Source organism: Muscardinus avellanarius (assembly GCF_963383645.1).
Source record: "Muscardinus avellanarius genome assembly, chromosome: 1".
NCBI classification, from domain to species: domain Eukaryota; kingdom Metazoa; phylum Chordata; class Mammalia; order Rodentia; family Gliridae; genus Muscardinus; species Muscardinus avellanarius.
In genome coordinates this window covers 99,262,574-99,286,034 of record NC_137786.1, presented here as the reverse complement: position 1 = coordinate 99,286,034, position 23,461 = coordinate 99,262,574, and the positions used below count along the sequence as shown (strand labels likewise).

Genomic DNA, 23,461 nt, shown 5'->3' with positions numbered 1-23,461 from the left:
TTCTACCTCCAAGCTACACCCCAGCCCCAGTCTCACTAAGTTGCAGAGAGTCTCACTAAGTAACTGAGGCTGACCGTGAAATTTCGATCTTCCTGTCTCAGCCTCCCAAGTACTGGGATTACAAGCATGTGCCATCATATCCAGCTCCCTAGCATTATTTTTTATTCTTTATTTTAAAACAAGGTCTCACTATGTCATGGAAGGCCTTATTAAGTAGCCGAGGCTGGCCACAAACCCTCGATCCTCCCGTCTCAGCCTCACTCTTACTCTCCTAAGCAACGCTATCACCAAGCTTGCTTGCTTGCTTGCTTGCTTTCTTTCTTTCTTTCTTTCTTTCTTTCTTTCTTCTTCTTTTTTTTTTTTTTTTTTTTTTTGGTAGTACTGGGGTTCCTGGAAACCCTTCTACCTCCAGGCTACACTCCAGACCTATTTTTATATATTTTTTAAATTTGAAAACAGGGTCTCTTATGCCAGCGCGGCTGGCTTTGAACCTGCGCGATCCTCCTGTCTCCGCCTCCCAAGCACAGGGATTACAAGTGTGCGCCACCACGCCTGAGTATCACCAAGCTTTCCTTTGATACTACTGCTGTTATTGTCACCTTACCTGCAAGGCCCCAACCTATATTACTTGAAAAATACACTTTTTAACAATTTAAAATAGATACAATGGTTATCTCCTAGAAAAAGCTACTGTATAGTTGTATACTTACTCACTATCATGTTTGAGGCCAAAATCAGATATGTCTTCATTTTCAGAAGTATATTTTCCATAACATTCATCCATCAGTGATTGAAAGGGCGAATAGACCTTGCATGTTCTGTTGCGAACTTTTAGTTGCCGGACCCTGGGCATTCCTAGAAGTATGTTCTCGTAGTAAATGCGGCTGCTGTTCTTCAAATTATACAGCTGCTGGTTACTGTACCATGAGTCCCAGTACAAACCTTCCAAAAGGGGCCCTTCCATAAACTTTGCATAGAAAGACAAACGTCATAGGAAAAAGTTCTTCACATCAACATAATTTACATCACAACACTATGGACAAGAGAGTTTGCATATGAGACTTAAGTCACTGACCAAGACACCATTAATTTTGTGTGTGTTGGGGGAGGAACAGAGGATGGAACCCAGGGTCATTCTGCCTCTGAGCTGCACTCCCAGCCCTATTTTATTATTTTAAAAAAGGGTCTCACTAAGTTTTGGAGAGCTTCACTAAGTTCCTTAAGTTGGCCTCAAACCTGTGATCTTCTTGTCTCAGCCTCCCAAATACTGGGATTACAAGCATGGGCTACCAGACCCAGCTAAATTTTTGTTTTGAAACAGGGTCTTGCTCAGTTGTTTAGAGCCTAATTTGCTAAAGCTGGTCTTGAACCTTTCTTAGCTTCCCAAGTTTTGGGATTACAGGCATACATCAGCAGCAAGATGATATATATATATATATATATATATATATATATATATATATATATATATATATATATATAGTGTGTGTGTGTGTGTGTGTGTGTGTGGTACTAGGGGATAGAACCTGGAACCCAGGGGCTTTCTAACTCTGGGTTTTACTCTCAGACCTATTTTATATTTTATTTGGAAACAGGGTCTCACTAAGTAGCTGAGGCTGGCTTCGAACCCATGTGATCCTCCTGTCTCAACCTCCCAAGTACAAGCGTGCACCACCACGCCCGGCTAAAATGCTATTAATATTAATGGTGATGTTAATGCTGCTGGTGGTGGTTAACTCTTAACTGAGAGTTCACTGTGTACTAGGCATTGCTCTAAGCACTTTACAAGTGTTAAATCATTTTATCCCATAATCCTTCTTATAGTATAGTGAAAACTGCCCTCTGATAAATGAGTATCAGAGCTGGTCACAGCCACTTGCTCTGGCTCTGCCCCAAAGTTGTTCACTCTCTTTTCCCATCTCCTTCCCCCAACTCTGGTGACTGCCGCTCCGGCTCTGCCCCTCTCTGCTCATTCTGAGAGAGCCCAAGATCCCAAGTTCAGTGTTCACTTTTTCCTCCTTTGCCTTCTTTGTCATATGTCACGTACACGTCTCAAGACAGCACAGTGGAAAGGAGGCAGGAGGAACCCCACTTATTCTCCTATCATTCCTTTATATTTTACCTGGTCTACAGCAGTGATCTGTGATCATGTAGCCCTTACCGCTCACCCTCGACCTCTCCCATCAGAAGATTACCTTGTCACCCTGATGAGTTTCAAGTTCCCATCATAGAATTCATGATGTGACCTCTGTTTAAGTCATAACTTGGCTGAAAATTTCCACTTCATGTTCTATATGCCCACGTCAAACATGTAGAATTCACTTAGAGCACATATCGTTCCTTATCTTCTTATTTTATTTTATTTGGAAACAGGGTCTCACTAAGTTGCTGAGAGCCTCACTAAGTAGCTGAGGCTGGCTTCAAACCCATGCAATCCTATCCTCCTGTCTCAGCCTCCCAAACTGAGAGGGGATTACAAGTGTGTGCCACCACGCCCGGCAATTGTTCCTTATTTATTTATTTATTGATTGATTGATGGTACTGGGGATGGAACCCAGGGGCATTCTACTTCCAAGTGACATCCCCAGTCCTATTTTTTATTCTTCTTCTTCTTTTTTTTTTTTTTTTTTTTTTTTGCGGGTCTGGGGATGGAACCCAGGGGCATTCAACCTCTGAGCTACACCCCCTGCCCTACTGTTTTTTTATTCTTTATTTTGAGTCAGGGTCTCACTAAGTTGCGAAGGGCCTCACTAAGTAGCTGAGGCAGTCCGCAAACCGCGATTCTCCAGTCTCAGCCTCCCGAATGCTGAGATTGCAAGCGTGCGCCACCATGCCTGGCCTATTCTTTATTTTGAAACAGGGTCTCACTGAGTTGCAAAGGGCCTCACCAAGTAGCTGAGGCTGGCTGTGAATCATGATTCTCTCATGTCAGTCAAAAAGCCAGGAACCAGCCGGGCATGGTGATGCATGCTTGTAATCCCAGCATTTGGGAGGCTGAGACAGGAGGATTGTAGTTCGAGAACAGCCTCAGCTACTTAGTGAGGCCCTTTGCAACTCAGTGAGATCCTGTTTCAAAAATAAATAATAAAAAATAGGGCTGGGATTGTAGCTCGGAGGTAGAATGGCCAGGACCAAAAAAGAAAAAAAAAAAAAAAAAAAAAGGAGAAGGAAATGTTTTTAGGTTAAAAGAAAGAGGAAAGATTTATTTATTTATTGGTGGTACTGGGGTTCCTGGAAGCCCTTCTACCTCTGGGCTACACTCCCAGACCTATTTTATACGTTTTTATTTTTGGAAACAGGGTCTCTTAAGCCAGAGCGTCTCTGCCTCCCAAACGCGGGGATTACAAGCGTGCACCAGCATGCCTGGCAGAGGAAATATTTTTTAATGGTAAGTTGCAGAGGGTTTGAGAAAGTTGCAAATGATTTATAAAGCATAAGAAATATTTTAAAAATCTTATATGTTGGTTATAATTAGAGGGAATTATTATTTAAAGGGTTTTCTAAGAGTCATATTCAATGCTTTCATTCTATGGTTAAAACAATAGGATTTCTTCTTGCTCTGGATAACATTTTTATTCATTTATTTATTTTTGTGGTACTTAGGGATTGAACCCAGGGGCATTATACCTCTGAGCTACACCCCTAGTGCCATTTTATTTTTATTCTTTAATTTGAAATAGGGTCTCACTAGTAGCTAAGGCTAGCTGTGAATCTGCAATCCTTCCTGTCTCAACCTCCCAAGTACTGGGATTATAAGCATGGACCGCCATGCCCAGCTTGGATAACAATTTACTAAAACTTTACTATGAACTGGCTTAAACAAAGATTTTGCATCCTTGCCAAGATAATCTCTTGGTTCGACTTTTGGTCACTGCATCCTTGCAGAGTCAGGGTTTGAACATCAGTGGTTTACAGCCTGTTAAAATGACTGTTTTACCACTCAAGATGTTATGGCAGGGGGTGGGAGGGAAGGTGGATTCTAAAGTTATTTCACACCACCTCAGTCCCTCAGTCCTTGCCAATCTGCTTGGCAAACATTCAGGGAGAAAGCATAAATGGAGAACATGGGATAATTTATCCAAAGAAATATATTAAATATTAATAATAAATAAAAGCATATATATAATATATATAATATTATATATATATATATATTAGAAAATTGCTCTGGTATTGATTTCCAATAAAAACGTAAAAGGCAGTCAGAGCCTGGATGCTATGTAGACACTCAGGCAAGGAAAAACACAGCTATGCCTGTTACACTTCAGAACTCCCCCTCCCTCCTCTTTCCCTTGATGATAACTCATAGTACGAATGTAGAGGCAACTAAAGCTTTTATCCTTAAAAATATGTAGAGGCAATTAAACCTTTGGCCCTAAAGGTTTAATTTAGGGCCTAAAGGTCCTAAAACTATATAAAGCAACTAAAAGCCCTAAGATCATAGTGACTCTACCTGGCACATTTTAAAGCCATAAAAGTTGCCGGGCGTGGTGGTGCACGCTTGTAATCCCTGCGCTTGGGAGCTGAGACAGGAGGATCGCACAGGTTCAAAGCCAGCCTCAGCTACTGAGTGAGGCTCTCAGCAACTTTGTGAGACCCTTTTTCCAAATAAAATATAAAATAGGTCTGGGAGTGTAGCCTGGAGGTAGAAAGCCTCTGGGTTCCAGTACCACGCACACACACACACACACACACACACACACACACACAAATCAGTGTAATCTGTGGCATTAGCTATTGCCAACAATTACACAATAAACTAGGAACCAGTAGTAGCCACCAGGTCTACTGGTTAGAAGCAGATATCTTTGAAAAAAAAATCCTGTAGGTCAATTCAGATTATATAGCTTCTTAAACCAAATAGCCACAGACTTTGAGTTTCTTTTCTGGTGGGTTACAATCAATAAAAATGTAGATTAGATAAACTACATATAATCAGCAAAGATTTGTCATTATATCTGCAATGCAACTAAGGGAATTGCTGGCCAACTAGGCCCCACCAGTCAGAGGGCCTGTGAAAACAGGATTGCGCTAGGTGTTACTGGCAGAAAAAAGAGGTGCTTCTGTGATGCTGGGGTATAAATGCTGCACTTTTATACCAAATAACACTGCCCCAGATGGAACCATTACTCAAGCCTGAAAGGAACTGACCACCCTGGCTAATGAGTTGGCAGGAATTGACAACCGTTTTTAACAAGAGGCTCCAAAAATGGTTTGGAAACTGAAAAACTTAATTGGCCTCAGTCTTAATCTTCTTGGTGGTGGTGATGGGAGTTTTCATCCTGGTCAGATGCTGTGTCATACAGGGGTTAATCCGAAGAGTAACAGAGACTTCAATAACTAAAAGGGACTCACCCCCTATGCCACCCTTATGGCTCTGATTGACAGTAATCTCAGAAACTGAGAATTGTCTCCTTAAACATTTTGAGAAGTCTCAACTGGGGCAAGATGGAGCAGGAAGCCAGGCTGCAACCATGAAACTACTCTTGGCTACGGCCCTAGAACTAAGATGACAGAATAAAGCTTCTTCACAACCCCCTTCAAATACTAACAAGCAGAACTTCTACAGGCAGCCTAGTGAGATAAGCTGTGGAACTGATAAAGAAAATAAAAAGCCTCACACCAGCTCACTGCTGTTCTGCTTCTGTATCTCACTTATGCTAGGTGAAGTAAATTTCACAATTAGGGATCAAACCTATGAGAACTTCACCTGCTTCTCACTCTGGTCATTGTCTCCTGTCTTCAGTGACCTAGTTTCCTGCAGCACTCTCACATATAAATATATCTTGTATTTTCCAAATGAAATGGGAATGTTTGAAAAGATATTTTTAAAGTTACAACAGGGCCGGGCGTGGTGGCGCACGCTTGTAATCCCCGCGCTTGGGAGGCGGAGACAGGAGGATCGCGCAGGTTTGAAGCCAGCCGTGCACGCTGGCTTAGGAGACCCTGTTTCCAAATAAAAAAGTATAAAAATAGGTCTGGGAGTGTAGCCCGGAGGTAGAAGGGCTTCCAGGAACCCCAGTACCACCAAAAAAACAAAACAGTTACAACAGTATCACATTGTGAACATAGGTTCTCAATAAACACTAAGGCTGGATGATTCGAATAGTTCAAAGAAACAATATTTTTAGTCATTCCTTCAACAAATATTTCCTGAGTGCTTACTATGTGTGTCAAGGGCTTATAGAATTCCTAAAACTACTTAATTCAAAATCATATGATACCTTACCTTCCAAAAATCACTTGTGCTTCGAATAGACTTAAAGTTGGTTCTTTCATCACCGGGTACAGACGTGTCCAAAAATAGAGACGACATAACCTTGTTTAAGTAATACATATGTGGGTTTACCATGCCGAAAGTCACTAAGAAGAAGAATTGTTAAATATTTATGTTTTTAAAAAACTCAGTTTATCAGGATTAAACATGTTACAATGTGTTCCCGGTTTTGTTTTGAAAAATTGGCTTTATTGTTTTGTCTAATTTTCTTTTTAACAGTACTGGAGATTGAACCCAGGGACATTCTACCTCCAAAATATGCCCACCCCCCAGCCCTATTTTTTATTCTTTATTTTTGAAATAGGGTCTCACTAAGTTGCAGAGGGCCTCACTGATAGGGAATGTGCCAGTATTGGAAAATTGCTTTGGTATTAATCTCAAAATATAAAGAATAGCTGGGGTCTGAGTGCTGCGCAGACTCTCAGGCAAGGAGGGGGATCAGAGCTCCCAGCACCAAAAATGATTAGCAAATACACAAAAGAGTTGTAGCCAAGGGCCTTCATATTTTAAAGACAAGTTTACATAACTTCTAGCAGATAGGCTAAAACTCCCCAAGAATGCAAGAGGATGGTACAGGCCTTCCTTAAAGATGGCAGATACCAAGTGACCCCTGACTTTGTCAATCAAGTAACACATCTTGGTTGTAACAAAGGCCTGGGCTTGCATCAGAGACTAAGAAAGACCTGCACCTACAGGAAAAAGGATTTTGGTCAAGCAGGATGTAAGATAGTAAATCCTCATAATAATATCAAAATGCTTGTACCAGAGATAATGGGAGAATCCACCCCTAGTCAGGAAGACTATTGGTTAAACAAGATGGAAGATAATAAATCTTTATAAAAACTGTTCTATATCTGAAAACTTCAGTGTCTTCTTTTCTTTCTTTCTTTCTTTCTTTTTTTGGTGGTTCTGGGGTTCCTGGAAGCCCTTCTACCTCTGGGCTACACTCCCAGACCTATTTTATACTTTGTTATTTTTGGAAACAGGGTCTCTTAAGCCAGGATGGCTGGCTTCGAACCTGCGCGATCCTCCTGTCTCTGCCTCCCAAGCGCGGGGATTACAAGCGTGCGCCACCACGCCCGGTTTGTGTCTTATTTTCAAGGCACTCCACTATACCATTCCTCTGATGTAGTGCTTTATAATTTTCTGTCCCTTCTTTCTGCCTTTGTAATAATAAATTTTGCTTAAGCTCACAGAAGTATAGTTCTAGCTATTTTTTTTTTCTAAAATTATCTAAGAACAAGAACTCACAGCTTCATCTCACACCATTACATTCACTAAGTAGCCGAGGCTGGCCGTGGATCTCCGATTCTCCTGTCTCAGCCTCCCAAGTACTGAGATTACAAGTGTGCACCACCACTTAGTTAATATATTTTTTAAAACTCTTACAAACAAGATATGGTAGCACATGCTTTTAATCCCAGTACCTGTATAATCCCATTATGTATAAAATACTATGTATTACATATACTGATATTCTTCCTCTCTTTTCTTAGGGATTGGTGGGTTTCAGAGAGAAATATAGACTAAATATGTCTAATTTTTTTTTTTTTTGCCGGAAACCCTTGTTTGTTTTGTTTTTGTGATAATGGGGATGGAACCCAGGGTCTTGCACACGCAAGGCAAGTGCTCTACCACTGAACTGAAACCCAGAAGTCTTCAAAACTTAAAAATCATGTATCTGGCCGGGCATGGTGGCACACGCTTGTAATCCCTGCGCTTGGGAGGCGGAGACAGGAGGATAGCGCAGGTTCGAAATCAGCCGTGCTGGCTTAAGAGACCCTGTTTCCAAATAAAATATAAAATAGGTCTGGGAATGTAGCCCGGAGGTAGAAGGGCTTCCAGGAACCCCAGTACCACACACACAAAAAAATAATTTATCTACTGTATCATTCAATGGCACAAATAAGCCTATGCCACTTTTTAATAGTTGCCTTTGTTTCACTGTTTTTATCATAGTTTTAAACAAATCCCCTTATTGGGAGAGATTGTTTTCAATTCTTCTTGATTATAGGAAAAGTGTTAATTATCTGTAGTGGGATTATGAATGATCTTTTTACTTATATTTCTCCATTTTTATTTTTTATTTTTTTGGTGGTACTGGGGTTCCTGGAAGCCCTTCTACTTCCGGTCTACACTCCCAGACCTATTTTATACTTTTTTTTATTTAGAAGCAGGGTCTCTTAAGCCAGCGCGGCTGGCTTCAAACCTGCGCGATCCTCCTGTCTCCGCCTCCTAAGTGTAGGGATTACAAGCGTGCACCACCATGCCCGGCACATTTCTCCATTTTTAAATGTCCTGTAATAAGCATGTATTTTTTTGTAACTGAGCTTTTACAAACCAGTCTGATACCTTAATTTATAAAGTTGACTATAGTTGTCTTTAAGCTTTGACTCAATCTTATTCCTGTGATACCAATTAATTAATTAGTATACACTTGCCCATATGTAGCATATGCCAATGTGAGATAAATCTTGCCAGTTAGCTTACAGCTACTGTATACACAAAATGTTCTTTAATATGTCTTTCACATAATAAAGCGATGCCATTTTACCCACAGATAGAGGGAATGCAGGTTGAAAAGTTTTCATTATAGATATGCATTGGGAGCCAGGCTTGGTGGAGCACACTTGTAATCCCAGCATTCGGAGGTTGGGATGGGAGGATGGCAGTTCGCAGCCAGCCTCAGCTACTTAGTGAGGCCCTCGGCAAATTAGTGAGACCTTGTTTCAAAATAAAAAATAAAATATAGGGAACGGGGTGTAGCTCCGAGGTAGAATCCCCCTGGGTTCCATCCCCAGACCCACAAAAACAAAAACAACAACAACAACAACAACAACAACAACAACAACAACAACAAAAATGCATTGGAAGCCAGGCATGGTGGTGCACGCTTGTAATCCCAGCATTCGGGAGGCTGAGACCAGAGGACCACGGTTCGCAGACAGCCTCAGATACTTAGTGAGGCACTTGGCAACTCAGTGAGACCTTGTTTCAAAAAATAAAAGGACTAAAAAAAATAGGGCTGGGGGTGTAGCTCGGAGACACAATGGCCCTGGGTTCCATCCCCAGTACCACACACACAAAAGATATGCATTGATTCAACACAATCATATTTACTATTAACTGTACAACAGATCAGTGAAAAGAGCAAAGCTAATGGTAGACACCGGGACGAACTTCTATGTTTGTTCCCAGTGGTACTTTATGAAACTGAGCTAATATGTATGAATGGCTTAGAAACTGAATTGCCAACTCATTGGATTCTGTTCAAAATAAATCTGCCAAATGAATGGAATAATTATATTCAATTGGAGTTTTGACTATGGAAGCTGCCCATTACATCTATGACCTAAAGTTTTGCCTCCTTAAAAACCAGAAATATTAATCATAGGATAATAATGTCTAAAACATGTCACTGGGCACTGGCTGTGGTGGCACATGCTTGTAATCCCAGTACTTGGGAGGCTGAGATAGGAGGATACAGGTTTGAGGCCAGCCTCAGCTACTTAGTGAGACCCTGTTTCAAAATAAAGAACAACAACAAAAAAATTCCCTGTAGCACACACACACAAAAAAACATGTCACTGGTCTTTTTAAAGATGTTTTAATAATCTGATAGTGTATCATTTTTATTTTATTTAATTAATTTATTTATTTTTGTGGTACTGGGGTTCCTGGAAGCCCTTCTACCTCCAGGCTACACTCCCAGACCTATTTTTAAAATATTTTTATTTGGAAACAGGGTCTCTTAAGCCAGCGGGCTGGCTTCAAACCTGCGCCATCCTCCTGTCTTCGCCTCCCAAGCGCGGGATTAAAAGTGTGCGCCACCACGCGTGGCTTATTTTTATTTTTTTGTGGTACTGGGGATTCTCTAATACAGAGGTATTCTACCACCAAGTTATACCTCTGGCCCTTTTTTTTTTTTCCCTTGGTAGTACTGGGGTTGGAACCCAGGGGCTTTCTACCTTTGGGCTAAACTCCCAGACCTATTTTTTATATTTTATTTGGAAACAGGGTCTCCCTAAGTTACTGAGAGCCTCACTAAGTAGCTAAGATCAGTTTCAAACCTGTGCGATCCTCCTGTCTCTTGCAGGGATTACAAGTGTGCGCCACCACACCTGGCCACCCCCAGCCGTTTTCATTTTTTTATTTTGAGACAGGTTCTCACTCTATTGCCCAGGCTAGTCTTTTCGAACCTATGATCTTCCTGTCTCAGTTTCCTGAGTATTGGGATTACAGGTGAGCACTACCACATCCAGCAGTGTGATATTATGAAAACCTATATATTTTATTTTCATTTCTGTACTTTAACTTCTAGTGCTAATAATGAAATTTTATCTACATCTATGTACTTACATATACATAGGTTTATTAAAAAAATAAAGTAGAGTAACAACTCTTGAAGTGCGGTTCTAATTTCTACATCCTCTTTGTAACGCAGTTTATGCTTCAGAGTCTCTGTGACATATAAAACAAAAAATATCTTTACATTACTATGTCATTTATAAGGTAATAAGTTAACGATGATAAAACACAACCACTTTCAATTGTTTATTCCGTGCGACAGAAATCTGCAGTGGTTTCTGCTTGCTTTTAAAATTCTCAGGTAGGGATAATTACTAAATTTCCCCATGAGGTAAGTGGGCAGTCATTTTATGACTATATTCTAATAGATTTTGTGTGTGTGTGTATGGTACTTGGGATGGAACCCAGACTCCCCCAGCCCTATTTTTTATTCTTTATTTTGAAACAGGGTTTCACTGAGTTGCAGAGGTCTTCACAAAGTAGATGCTGAGGCTGTCTTTGAACCGTGATCCTCCTGTCTCAGCCTCCCGAATGCTGGGATTACAAGCATGTACCAACACACCTGGCTTCTTTTTTCCCCCCACATTTATTTATTTATTTATTTTATTTTTTGTTGGTGCATTGTAATCATACATCACATTGGAATAAAAGACTTGAGAGGATATACAAGCACACATCATCCAATTAGCCCTCATCCAATCCCCATCCCACTCCCTCCCCATCCCTCAAACCCATGCTTGATTATCTTTGATACATTTGTTTAAGTACCTCCTGAGTTTTAAAGAGGTTCCATCCTCCCCCATCCCATACCCTCTGATTGGTCACCTTAATTGCTTCGCTATAGGACCCTTTCTATAACTCGACCTCCTCTTGTTACCCCTTTCCTCCTAGCTATTGCTAAGTAGGGGAAGCATCTGGTTTTTATTTTCTGTGATATTTCTCTGTGTATGCCGCATTGCAAGTTCTGATCCCACTCTTGACAGCCCCAGTAGTGGCCTGGCTACCCAGAGGACTCTGATCCCGACCTCACTGGCTCCAGCACTGGCCTTGACTCATAGGAGGCCTCGATTCTGGCCTCCCTGTCCCCTGCACCAGCCTAACCCCTCGGCTGGCTCCGATCCAGGCCTTGGAGGCCCCAGCACCGGCCTTGCCTCAAGGCAGGCTCCTATCCCAGCCTCGCACACCCTGGCACCGGCCTAACCCCTTGGCAGGCTCCTATCCTGGCCTGGGAGGCCCACACGCCCCGCTTCTAATAGGTTTTATCACATAGTTTTTCTTCACCAGTCTTGCCTTCCTATAAAAAAGTAAAATACAAAATAAAATCCTCTTTGCTTCCCCTAATTCTGCCTCTTGGGAAGGCAGGCTTCTGCGGGGGGCGGGAGGGAGTTCAAGTTAAGCACACGACTCCCAGGATGGACAAATGCCACCAGAGACCGGCCTGGGCGATCGCTGACAGCAGCAGCTGCCCAGGAAGCTCCGGCCAGGGCGACACTTCTCATGATTCCATTTTCCCGCCGGTGAAATGGACTCTCCTCCACTCTTCTAAGGGAGGTGGTGAGGACTAAAAACGCTGGCGGGCCTGTCTCACAGGAATAGATGTTTGGGGGTAAAGAGTTCCTTCCTGGGTACCTGGAATTGCCCCGTGGGCCCTGCCTCACCCATTCCCTAGCTGCATCCCTCACCGCTATGGCGCCACCGTGACACCTCGGCCATAGCAGCCGGGACCGCACCGCTGGCCGCCGCCCGCCGCCGCGCCTGCGCAGGGGGGGCCGCGCCGCTGCCGGGCTGTTGCGCCGGCGCGAGCCCCCAGCGCCTCTCGAAGGCGGGGAGTTGCGAGCGCGCCTGCGCAGTGGCCAGCCCGAGCCCGCGGCCGTGCGGGGGGAGGGGGGGCTGGCCTGGGCGCGGTGACCTGCGGAAGGTGAGTGTTAGCTCACTTCTCCTGATGTAGAGAGAAAATCAATCTCACCACCTATAATAATAACACAAATGGAGAGAAAAAAAATTTAAAAGACTGTGTGGTTAATTTTATCTCCTTTTGTGGAGGCTTGTTTTCCTGTTCCTGCTGGATTTATTAAAAATAACGAAGTCAATAAAACCACCAAAACAAACTCCTTCTCATCTAAAAATCCTAAATGTACTCATAATTCACTTTTAAGTCTATGCAAGATTTTTTTTTCTCTTGGTGGTACTGGAGATTGAACCCAGAGGCATTCTGCCTTTAAGCTACACCCCTAGCCCGATTTTCTTATTTGGAAACAGGGTCTTACTAGGTTGATGAGAGCCTCACTACTTGCTGAGGCTGTCCTCGAACCTGCAATACTCCTGTTTCAGTCTCCCAAGTACAGGGATTACGCACATGCGCCACTATACCGGGCTCTGTAGTTTTTTCTTTTTGTTTTTCATGTTTGTGTATGTGGCAATAGGGATTGAACCCACCACAGACATTCGACCTCTGAGCTGCACCCCCCAGGTGTGTGTGTGTGTGTAAAAGAGAGAGATAGAGATAAATACAGGAGATAGATACAGGAGAAGGCATTCCACCTTCGAGCTACATCCCCAGCCCGATTTTATTCTTTTATTTTGAAACAGGGTCTTGCTAAGTTGCAGAGGGCCTCACTAAATTGCTGAAGCTACTCAGGAGCCTTCGATCCTCCTATTCTCCTGTCTCAGTCTCAGTTTTCCAAGTACTGGGATTACAAGTGTGGGCGACCACACTCAGCTTTATTTTATTTTTTATTTGGAAACAGAATCTCACTTAAGTTGCTGAGAGCCTCGCCAAATTGCCGAGGCTGCTTCGAACGTGTGATCCTCCTGTTTTAGCCTCCCAAATACTGGGATTTTAGGCATGGAGCCACCTGCCCAGCTAAACACATGCAATTTATATAGCTCCTATTTTGACTTACAAAAATATAGAGGTGCAAGGTGTTGGCCTTTTTGTGTGGTAGTAGGGATTGAACTCAGGGGTATTCTACTTCTGAGTCCTTTTTATTTAGCCCCATCCCTTTTTATTTTTAATTTTTGAAACAGAGAGTCTCTACTAAATTCCCAAGTGCTGCCATGGAACTTGTGATCCTTCTCTCAGCCTTCCAGTACTGGGATTACAAAAGTGTAATGCTACAACCAACAACATACAGGAGGACATAGAAGCAATAATCCACCATTTATCAGTAAGACCGTAGCCATTTTCTTTCAAGTTTTGTAATACTATTTTTTCTCAGTGTAATAAAGATAGATTTTATTCTGATTATAAAAAATAATATGTATTGGGCGTGGTGGCACATGCCTGTAATCTCAGTACTTAAGAAGCCGAGAAGCTGAGTGTGGTGGTGCACGCTTGTAATCCACGCGCTTGGGAGGCCAAGGCAGGAGGATCGCACAGGTTCGAAGCTAGCCGCGTTGGCTTAAGAGACCCTGTTTCCAAATAAAAAAGTATAAAAATAGGTCTGGGAGTGTAGCCCAGAGGTAGAAGGGTTTCCAGGAATCCCAGTACCACCAAAAAAAAAAAAAAAGAGGCTGAGACTGGAGGATCACAGGTTAGAGGTCCACCTGAGCAATTTAGTGAGGCCCTCTACAACTTAATGAGATCCTGTTTCCAAATAAAAAATAAAATAGGGCTGGGAATGTAGCTCAGAGGTAGAATGCCCCTGGGTTCAATTTTTAGTACTCACACAATAATAATATGGAAATGAATATTTATTATTTAAAAATTTAAGCAGTAGAAAGATGAATATGGAAAAAATTTAAAAGTGCCTATTGTTTCTCCAAGGAACCTACTTGCCCAAACTTTGTTTTTACTATACCCTCACACTTTACAAAAGCAGGTTCACTCTACACATGTCATTTTATAACCTTAATTTTGTGTGTGTGTGTGTGTGTGTGGTACTTGGGATTGAACCCAGAGTCATCTCGATAAATTGTGAAGGCGTCATTAAGTTGCCAAGGCTGGCCTCCAATTTGCGATCCTTCTGTCGCAGCGTCCCAGTTTTCTGGGACTGCAAGTATGTGACCCTGTGTGGGGCCCCAGGGTTATTTTATTTGTGTATGTATGTGTGTGTGTGTGTGTGTGTGTGTGTATGTATTTACTTAGTGGGTCTGGAGATGGAACCCAAGGGCATTCGACCTCCAAGCTACACCCCCTGCCCTATTTTTTATTCTTTATTTTGAAACAGGATCTCACTAAGTTGCAGAGGGCCTCTCTAAGTAGTAGCTGAGACTGTCCAAGAACGATCCTCTGGTCTCAGCCTCCCAAATACTGGGATTCCAAGCGTGCGCCACCATGCCCGGCTTCCCCAGGGTTATTTTAGAGTGACCACTACTCTGCTACCCTGCCTTCCTTTCCTCAGAATGGTGTGCCAGAATCTCATTGTTAACAGATGTTAGATCTGCAGTATAAGAAACAATTGCTGATTGCTAACGCATTTTGCACTAAAATTAAACAATGAAGTGTCTATGCAGTTTTTAAGTGTCTTCCTATAGAGTAAAAAGAGACCATCATCGTCAGATGCTTGGTCAAGCTAATCATTATTACCTTCTCTCTGAGTCCTCACAGATGCGACCATTTCAGTTACAGTTGGCACCTAGGGAAGCCCTGTGCCTGGAGGATGTAGGATGCACAGCAGATTTTCCCCCCACTGTGTCGTTTTTCCATTGCTAGTATTTATGAAAGTATTATATAATACAGCAAAATGATGATCTAACCAGGAATCCTCTGCTCTTCCAACTCCTGCTGGATTGGGGAAAAGGAAAGCTAATGGAGTTGAAAAGGATTTGCTTCTGTCAGAATAGAGGGATAATGGTAAAAAGAGAACACATAATATCAGTAAAGTCAGTCAAACAGAACTAGTTTATAAGTTGATGATAGTTTTATCTTAGTGGTAAGAAAAATTTAAAGATTAATTTAATGCTAAAGTTTGAGCAGGGCGTGGTGGCGCACACTTGTAATCCCCGTGCTTGGGAGGCTGAGACAGGAGGATCGCACAGGTTCGAAGCCAGCCTCAACTACTTAGTGAGGCTCTCAGCAACTTAGTGAGACCCTGTTTCCAAATAAAGTATAAAACAGGTCTGGGAGTATAGCCCAAAGATAGAAAAGCCCCTGGGTTCCACCCCCAGTACCACCAAAAAAAAAATTTTTTTTTTTTTTTTTTTTGGTGATACTGGGGTTCCTGGAAGCCCTTCTTTCTACCTCTGGGCTACACTCCCAGACCTATTTTTACATTTTTATTTGGAAACAGGGTCTCCTAAGCCAGTGCGCACGGCTGGCTTCGAACCTGCGCGATCCTCCTGTCTCTGCCTTCCAAGCACAGGGATAAAAAGCCTGCGCCACCACGCCCGGCTTCTTAAAATATTTTTCTTAGCTGCATACGTGTAATCCCAGTATTGGGGAAACTGAGACAGGAGGCTCCCAGGTTTGCAGCCAGCCTCAGCTATTTAGTGAGGCCATCTTCAACTTAATGAGACTCTGTTTCAAAATAAAATAAAATTGGGAGCCGGGGATGGTGGCAGACGCTTGCAATCCTAGCATCTGGGAGGCTGAGACAGGAGGATTGCCGTTTTTGGACAGCCTTAACTACATAGTGAGGCTCTTTGCAACTTGGTGAGACCCTATTTCAAAATAATGAATAAAAAAATATGTCTGGGGTGTAGCTCAGAGGTAGAATGCCCCAGGGATCCATCCCCAGTACCAAAATAAATAAATTAATTAAATAAATAAAATTGGGCTGGAGGTGTAGCTCCAAAATAGAATGCTCCTGGGTTCCATAACCAGTACCCCACCACAATACATAAATAGGTAAATAAATAAATAAAATGTTATTCTGAGCCATTGTTGTTTTCTGTTTTATCAAGATAACTGCTTGTCCTCCAATTAAATTTACATGTAAGTCTTTTATGATTTATTTAGCATATTTTTATCTAGTCCAATTCTTGGCATTGTTTAATATTAGATAAAAACTGTGAGCAAGGTGTGGTTGCACATGCTTGTAATCCCAGCATTTGGGAGGCTGAGACCAGGGGATCACGGTTAACAGATAGCCTCAACTACTTAGTGAGGCCCTCTGCAATGTAGTGAGACCCTGTTTCAAAATAAAGGTTTAAAAAAAAGGCCTGGCGACTCCAGTATAAAAAAAAAAAAAGCCGTGAACTTAATTTCAAATAAACTAAGTAGAGAGGTCTTTCTAAAGACACAAGTTATAAGTAATCATATCCTCAGAGAGTCTAGAAATAGAGGCTTTCTCTCTCCATCGATCTGTTTCGTATGCCACAGTGTCGGGTTATAAACATACCAAATATATGTGTGATATAGGCTGGGTATATCACGTAAATATCAATTCAGTAACTATTGTACAAAATTAGAGGCCCACTTGTGACTTTGAGTAAATTTTATAAAGCTGGTTAAGATGATATACACTACGGCTGGTATTGTTTAAAGACAGTATATATCATAATGTTTTTAGACTAATGAATTCTCACTTTTCGCAGGTAAGTTTTTGTTATGATGGTAGACGATAGAGTCGTTAGGAAGAAAAAGTGTGGGGGGAAAAATCAAGCTTGTCTCTCCAAACCTTGGGCGAAAACTCCAATTGTCGCTAGTTATAAATCTTCCTCAGTATTGAGTTTTAGAGAGACCATGGGGGTCAAAAGCAAAGGGCTGTGTGGTCCGGTCATTCCCGGGTACCTGCATGGCAGAGCTCATCCTAGAACAAAAGCTATTTTAAGTATTCAAAAGAAAAAGCACGTCCTTGAGGCCACCATTGTGGTCATGGGGTGATTGATACCCAAGAGCTGGAGGAATGTGGGCCAAGATGCCTCCTAAAAAGGCTTAAAAGACCAAGGAGACTTGAGAGACCAAGGAGAGACAGGAAGCATTGGAGACTGCTGAGTGACAGAGCTGCATTCATCAGCCTGCTACCCGCCAGAGAACAGCTTGACTTTGACCTGCCGTGTGTTTTAGGTCAGTCCCTTGTCCACCTCCCTGGAAGCCTGGATGGTCCATTTCCCTTGGCCACAGGTAGTCTCAGGGAAAAATGAGGAACCAAACAATTTTATTTTACTTCTTTGTGTCTTGGTAAAGTGTACTACTGTAGCTCACAGGCACCTGCCACTCCCCACCCCATCAACACAGGCTCTCAGAGCCAGGCGCAGTGATCTCAGTCTGTGATCCCAGTGCTTGGGAGGCTGAGACAGGAGGATCACAGGTTCGTGGCCAGTCTCAGCAACTTAGTGAGGCCCTGTTTCAAAATAAAATAAAAGCTGGGCATGGTGGTATACGCTTTTTTTTTTTTTTTTTTTTTTTTTTTTTTTTTTTTTGGTGGTACCGGAGTTCCTGGAAGCCCTTCTACCTCCGGGCTACACTCCCAGACCTATTTTATATTTTTATTTGGAAACAGGGTCTCTTAAGCCAGTGCGGCTGGCTTCGAACCTGCGCCATCCTCCTGTCTCTGCCTCCCAAGTGCAGGGAGGTATACGCTTGTATCACAGTACTTGGGAGGCTGAGACAGGAGGATCACAGGTTTGTGGCCAGCTTTGACTACTTAGTGATGTCCTCTGCAACTTAGTGAGACCCTGTTTCAAAATAAAGAATAAAAATAAGGCTGGGAGTGTTGTTTGGAGATAGAATGCTCCTGGGTTCCATCCCCAATGCTGGGGGAAAAAAAAAAAAAAAAAGCCGGGGATGGTGGTGCATGCTTGTAATCCCAGCATTTGGGAGGCTAAGACAGGAGGATTGAACAGGTTCGAAGGCAGCCTCAGCTATTTAGTGAGGCCCTTTGCAACTCAATGAGACCCTGTTTCAGAATAAAGAATAAAATATAGGGCTGGGGGTGTCACCCGGAGGTAGAATGTCCCGTCCCTGGGTTCCATCCCCAGTACCGCAAATAATAATAAAATTAAAATTAAAAAATAGGGTCAGGGGTGTAGCTCAGAGGTAGAATGCCCCAGGTTCAATCTCCAATACCACAAGAAAAAGAAGAAAAGAAAGAATAAAAAGAAAAGAATAAATGAAATTTTAAAATGCTCTCAGTTCCTTCACACACAAACTGATTGATGCAAAATAGGTACTCAATATACATTTTAATCTTCCTCTCTTATTGCTGTACTCAGTGCTGATGGAAATGTGCTTTATTATTATTATTATTATTATTATTATTATTATTATTAATTTTGGTGGTACTGGGGTTCCTGGAAACCCTTCTACCTCTGGGCTACACCCCCAGACCTATTTTTATACTTTTTTAAAATTTGGAAACAGGGTCTCTTAAGCCAGCGTGGCTGGCTTCAAACCTGCGTGATCATCCTGCCTCCGCCTCCCAAGCGCGGGGATTACAAGCGTGTGCTACCACACCTGGCATTGGAAATGTTCTCTTATCACCCTGGAAAAAAGTAGCCTTCGCGTGGATACTGACTTTTTCCTTTTGCAGTGCTGGAGGTCAAACCCAGGGTTTCACACATGCTAGGCCAGTGCCCAGCCACTGAGTTACTCCCCTAGTTTTCTTTTTTTTTTTTTTTTTTTTTTTTTTTGTCTTTTTCTTTTCTTTTTTTGGCGGTACTGGGGATGGAACCAAGAGACATTCTACCTCCAAGCTACACCCCCAGCCCTATTTTTTATTCTTTATTTTGAAACAGGGTCTCACTGAGTTGCAAAGGGCCTCACTAAGTAGCTGAGGCTATCTGTGAACCTGTGATTCTCCTGTCTCAGCCTCCCAAATGCTGGGATTGCAAGTGTGCGCCACCACGCCTGGCCTCTCTTTCATTTTGAGATGGATATCACTAAATCGCTAAGGCTGGCCTCCAAGTTGCTATCTTTTTACCTCAGCTCCCTGCTTACCAGGATTACCAGCATGTGGCTTTTTCTGCAATGCTTTCAAAGTTTTCTCTGGATTAACACAGCCAAGTTTTTGTTTGTTTGTTTTGTTTTGTTTGCTGGCTCTAGTAAACTGAGCCTCTTCTGTAATTGGGTAGTATGAATTTTATGATTTGGGGGGAGGTGGGGGAACTTGGCCCATTTCACAGTTCGCATGGTCCCTGGAGGCAGTAACTCCATTCTGCTTTTGACAGGCCACCTGTCCAAATGACTTGATCACCAAATAAGTTGGCCACCAAACCCTCTTTTTTTGCAGCATAAAAAAAAACCCGGTGGCACACGCTTGTAATCCCAGCATTCGGGAGGCTGAGACCCAGAGGATCGCGGTTCGTGGACAGCCGCAGCTACTTAGGCCCTCTGCAACTCAGTGAGACCTGGTTTCAAAATAAAGAATAAAAAATAGGGCAGGGGCTGTAGCTCGGAGGTAAAATGCCCCTGGGTTCCATCCCCAGACCCGCAAAAAAAAAAAAAAAAAAAAAGCCCCAGTTCTAACCTGTTTTCCAAAAACCCTAATTTATGCCAATATTAATAATAAAAGTTATATACTGTTCCAGATTCAAATAAAAGAAAAAAATATGCTCTTATTTTCTTATTTCTCCTAGAACATTTTGGTTTTCACAGATATGAAACCCATGAATCAGAATAACAAGACAAGATGTTGGCATCAACTCTTGTGACTGCTTCATTTACCTATGAGTTTTAGAGTAGCTAACACTGTACAGTACTCCTTGAGGCCAAGCCCTTTACAAAATGTTTTATACAGAGTATCACATTTACTCCAGCAACCTATGAAGTAGATACCAACATTATCCTCACATTATAGGCTGAGAAAAGTAGGGTTCTTGGAGGTTGAGGACCTTCCCACAAGCTTACAGCCAGTAAGTAATGGAGTCATGGCATCTGTGCCAGGGCCTGTGCCTTAACTCTGACCATGACCTGGGTTGGCCCCTGATGTGCATGAAAAGACCCCCCAACTGTCTGATCTCAATGTGTTTATTCTTTCTGTGGACCTTAAGGCTGGACCTGGAGGCTTTACTATGTAAGGCCATCATGGTAGGCAGAATAATGAATCTCCTAAAAATGTCCTTGTGCTAATATCCAGAACCTATGAATATATACATTATATTACATTGAGTGTTAGCTTTCCATTACTGTAACAAATACCGGAGATAAAACACTTAAAGAGGAAAGGAGCCTCTTCGTGGTGGCGCACGCTTGTGATCCCCAGTACTTGGGAGGCTGAGACAGGGGATCACAGGTTTATGGCCATCCTCAGCTACTTAGTGAGGTCCTCTACAACTTAGTGAGATCATGTTTCAAAATAAAGAATAAAAAAAAAAAATAGGGTTAAGAGTGTCGCTCAGAGGTTGAGTGCCTCTAGCTTCAATCTCTGGGACCAAAAAAAAAAAAAAAGGAAACAAAATGTGGAAGTAGAAAGTAGATGAGTCAGAGAGATGAGACAGAAGACAGAGAAGAGAGATTCTCAGTCCTCTGACCACAAGGAACTGAATTCTGCCAACCGCCCAAATGAGCAAAGAGAGGGCGCTTTCCCTGAGCCCCCGGTGAGGCCGTGCCCCTCTTGACACACAGAACTCTATAATAAATCTATGTTGTTGTGGTTGTTGTTTTGGTGGTACTGGGGTTCCTGGAAGCCCTTCTACCTCCGGGTTACACTCCCAGACCTATTTCATTCTTTTTTTATTTTTGGAAACAGGGTCTCTTAAGCCAGCACAGCTGGCTTCAAATCTGCGATCCTCCTGTCTCCGCCTCCCAAGCGCGGGGTTTACAAGCGTGTGCCACCACGCCCGGCTAAATCCATGTTTTAAATCACCAGGTTTGTGCTAATTTGATGCAGCAGCAATAGAAAATACACTGGTCAGATTTTTAATTCATGTCAACTAAACTTTCCTGTGGTATTTTTATGCTGGTGAAAATCTCTAGATTTATGTGCGATAGTAATTACATATGGCATTTAATTTCAGAATAAAATTATGTTTGCTAGCCAGGTGGGGTGGCTGGTGCACACCTGTAATCCCAATACATAGGAGGCTGAGATAGGAGGATCACAGGTTCAAGACCAGCAATTTACCAAGACTCTCAGCAACCTAGCAAGACCCTGTTTCAAAACAAAACAAAAAAATAAGCCAAGCGTAGTGGCACGCACTTATAATCCCAGCATTCCAGAAGCTGAGACCGGAGGATTGTGGTTCTCGAACAGCCTCAGCTACTTAGCAAGACCCTTCGCAACTCAGTGAGACCCTGTTTCAAAAAAAAAAAAAAAAAAAAAAAAAAGCCAGGCATGGTGATACACGCATGTAATCCCAGCATTTGGGAGCTGATACAGGAGGTTCACGGTTCGCGGAGAGCCTCAGCTATTTAGTGAGGTCCTCTGCAACTAAGTGAGACCCTATTCAAAATAAAGAATAAAAAAATAGGGCTGGGGGTGTAGCTTGGAGGTAGAATGTCCCTGGGTTCCAACCCCAGTACCACTAAATAAATAAATAAAAATAAAATTTAAAAAGACTAAAAAATAGGGCTTAGGGTATAGCTCAGAGGTACAATGCCCCTGGTTTCAATTCCTAGTGCCAAAATAAATAAAATAAATTTTAAAATAATAAGTAAATAAGGCTAGGAATGTAGCTTAGAGGTAGAGCATCCCTGGGTTCAATACCCTGTGCCCCTCCTACAAATTTGTAAGCAGCAATTTTTATTATTTATTTATTTATTTATTTATTTTGTAGTACTGGAGATGGAACCCAGGGCCTTACTACCTCCAGGCTACACTCTCAGACTTTTTTTTTTTTTGCGGGTTTGGGGATGGAACCCAGGGGCATTCAACCTCCGAGCTACAGCCCCTGCCCTATTTTTTATTCTTTGTTTTGAAACCGGGTCTCACTGAGTTGCAGAGGGCCTCACTGTGTAGCTGAGGCTGTCCGCGAATCACGACTCTCAGGTCTCAGCCTCCCGAATGCTGGGATTACAAGCGTGCGCCACCACGCCCGGCTTTCAGACTTATTTTATATTTTGTTTGGAAACAGGGTCTCACAAAGCTGCTGAAAGCCTCACTAAGTAACTGAGGCTGGCCTCAAACCTGCGCAATCCTCCTGTCTCAGCCTCCCAAGTACTGGGATTACAGGTGTGCACCACCACGCCCGGCTTCACTGTAAGCAGTAATTTTCTAAAATTCAACTTTCTATTTAATAAATGGAGAAACACAATAAAATGTTTTGTCATATTTTTAGTAAAAATCTTTAAAAATTAGACAAGGCAAATAAAATGCAATTCAAATGTATTCAGTGACGCCTGATAATTTTCACATTTTACTACTATTTCTTACATTATATTGAACCTCTACATTTCCCTCCCGCAGTCTGGCAAGTCTGTGTCTTGGGTTTGTTTACTGTCTTTTCCCCTTTTCATGGGGGGGGGGGTGGTCACCAGCCTTCTCCAGCAGGGGGAGGGCGTGTGTGCTGGGGGCTGTGTCTGTGAGCCCAATGTCCTGATCCAGAAGGCTGGCTGTTCCTTCAGTGCCACGTGCCAATAAAAGCCAAGGCACCCTACAAATGCACAGCCTGGGGAGAGTAATGAAGAGACTGTCCAATAAACTATGCGCTCTCGCTCTCTCCCTCTCTCTCCCTGTCTCTCTCTCTCTCCCCTTTCTGGCAAAGGAGAGTTAGAACCACAGTCTGTTATGACTTGGAGTAGTTAAGAAACCGTCTTCCCCTGAACAAACTGCTTGTACGGGGCAGAAGTGACGCTCAGTTCTCCAGCAGAGTCGTCCTTTCTAGCTCGCGAAGGTGTCATGGCATCTGTGTCATCCCGTGATGCTTTGACTTCCTTCTTAGGAACTGCCAAAGTCAACCTGCTCCCGCTCCGGGGCACCTTCTGTGTGGCTTCCCAGAGAGAGAGAGGTCTGGTCTGTCTGGTTCCCAGGTCTCACAGTGTGGGGCACAGGATATATGGATCAATAGGATGAGTGAGTTGTCCGGGACCTGCGGCAGGGTTCTCTACTGCATCTC

At 42.7% G+C, this 23,461-nt stretch overlaps 1 protein-coding gene across 1 annotated transcript in view; it reads right to left on the bottom strand.

Moving 5' to 3' along the window:
• Positions 1–23,246, bottom strand: part of PKD2L2 (polycystin 2 like 2, transient receptor potential cation channel) — a gene marked incomplete at both ends in the record, with an annotated part of 58,347 nt that extends 35,101 nt beyond the window's left edge. Inside the window, 6 exons of the mRNA XM_080710337.1 lie at positions 711–967; positions 6,230–6,363; positions 10,637–10,738; positions 12,024–12,164; positions 12,268–12,494; positions 23,176–23,246. Coding sequence (XP_080566463.1) covers positions 711–967; positions 6,230–6,363; positions 10,637–10,738; positions 12,024–12,164; positions 12,268–12,494; positions 23,176–23,246 — 932 coding nt within the window. The remainder of the gene's footprint in view (positions 1–710; positions 968–6,229; positions 6,364–10,636; positions 10,739–12,023; positions 12,165–12,267; positions 12,495–23,175) is intronic.
• Between the last annotated feature and the right edge of the window lie 215 nt (positions 23,247–23,461).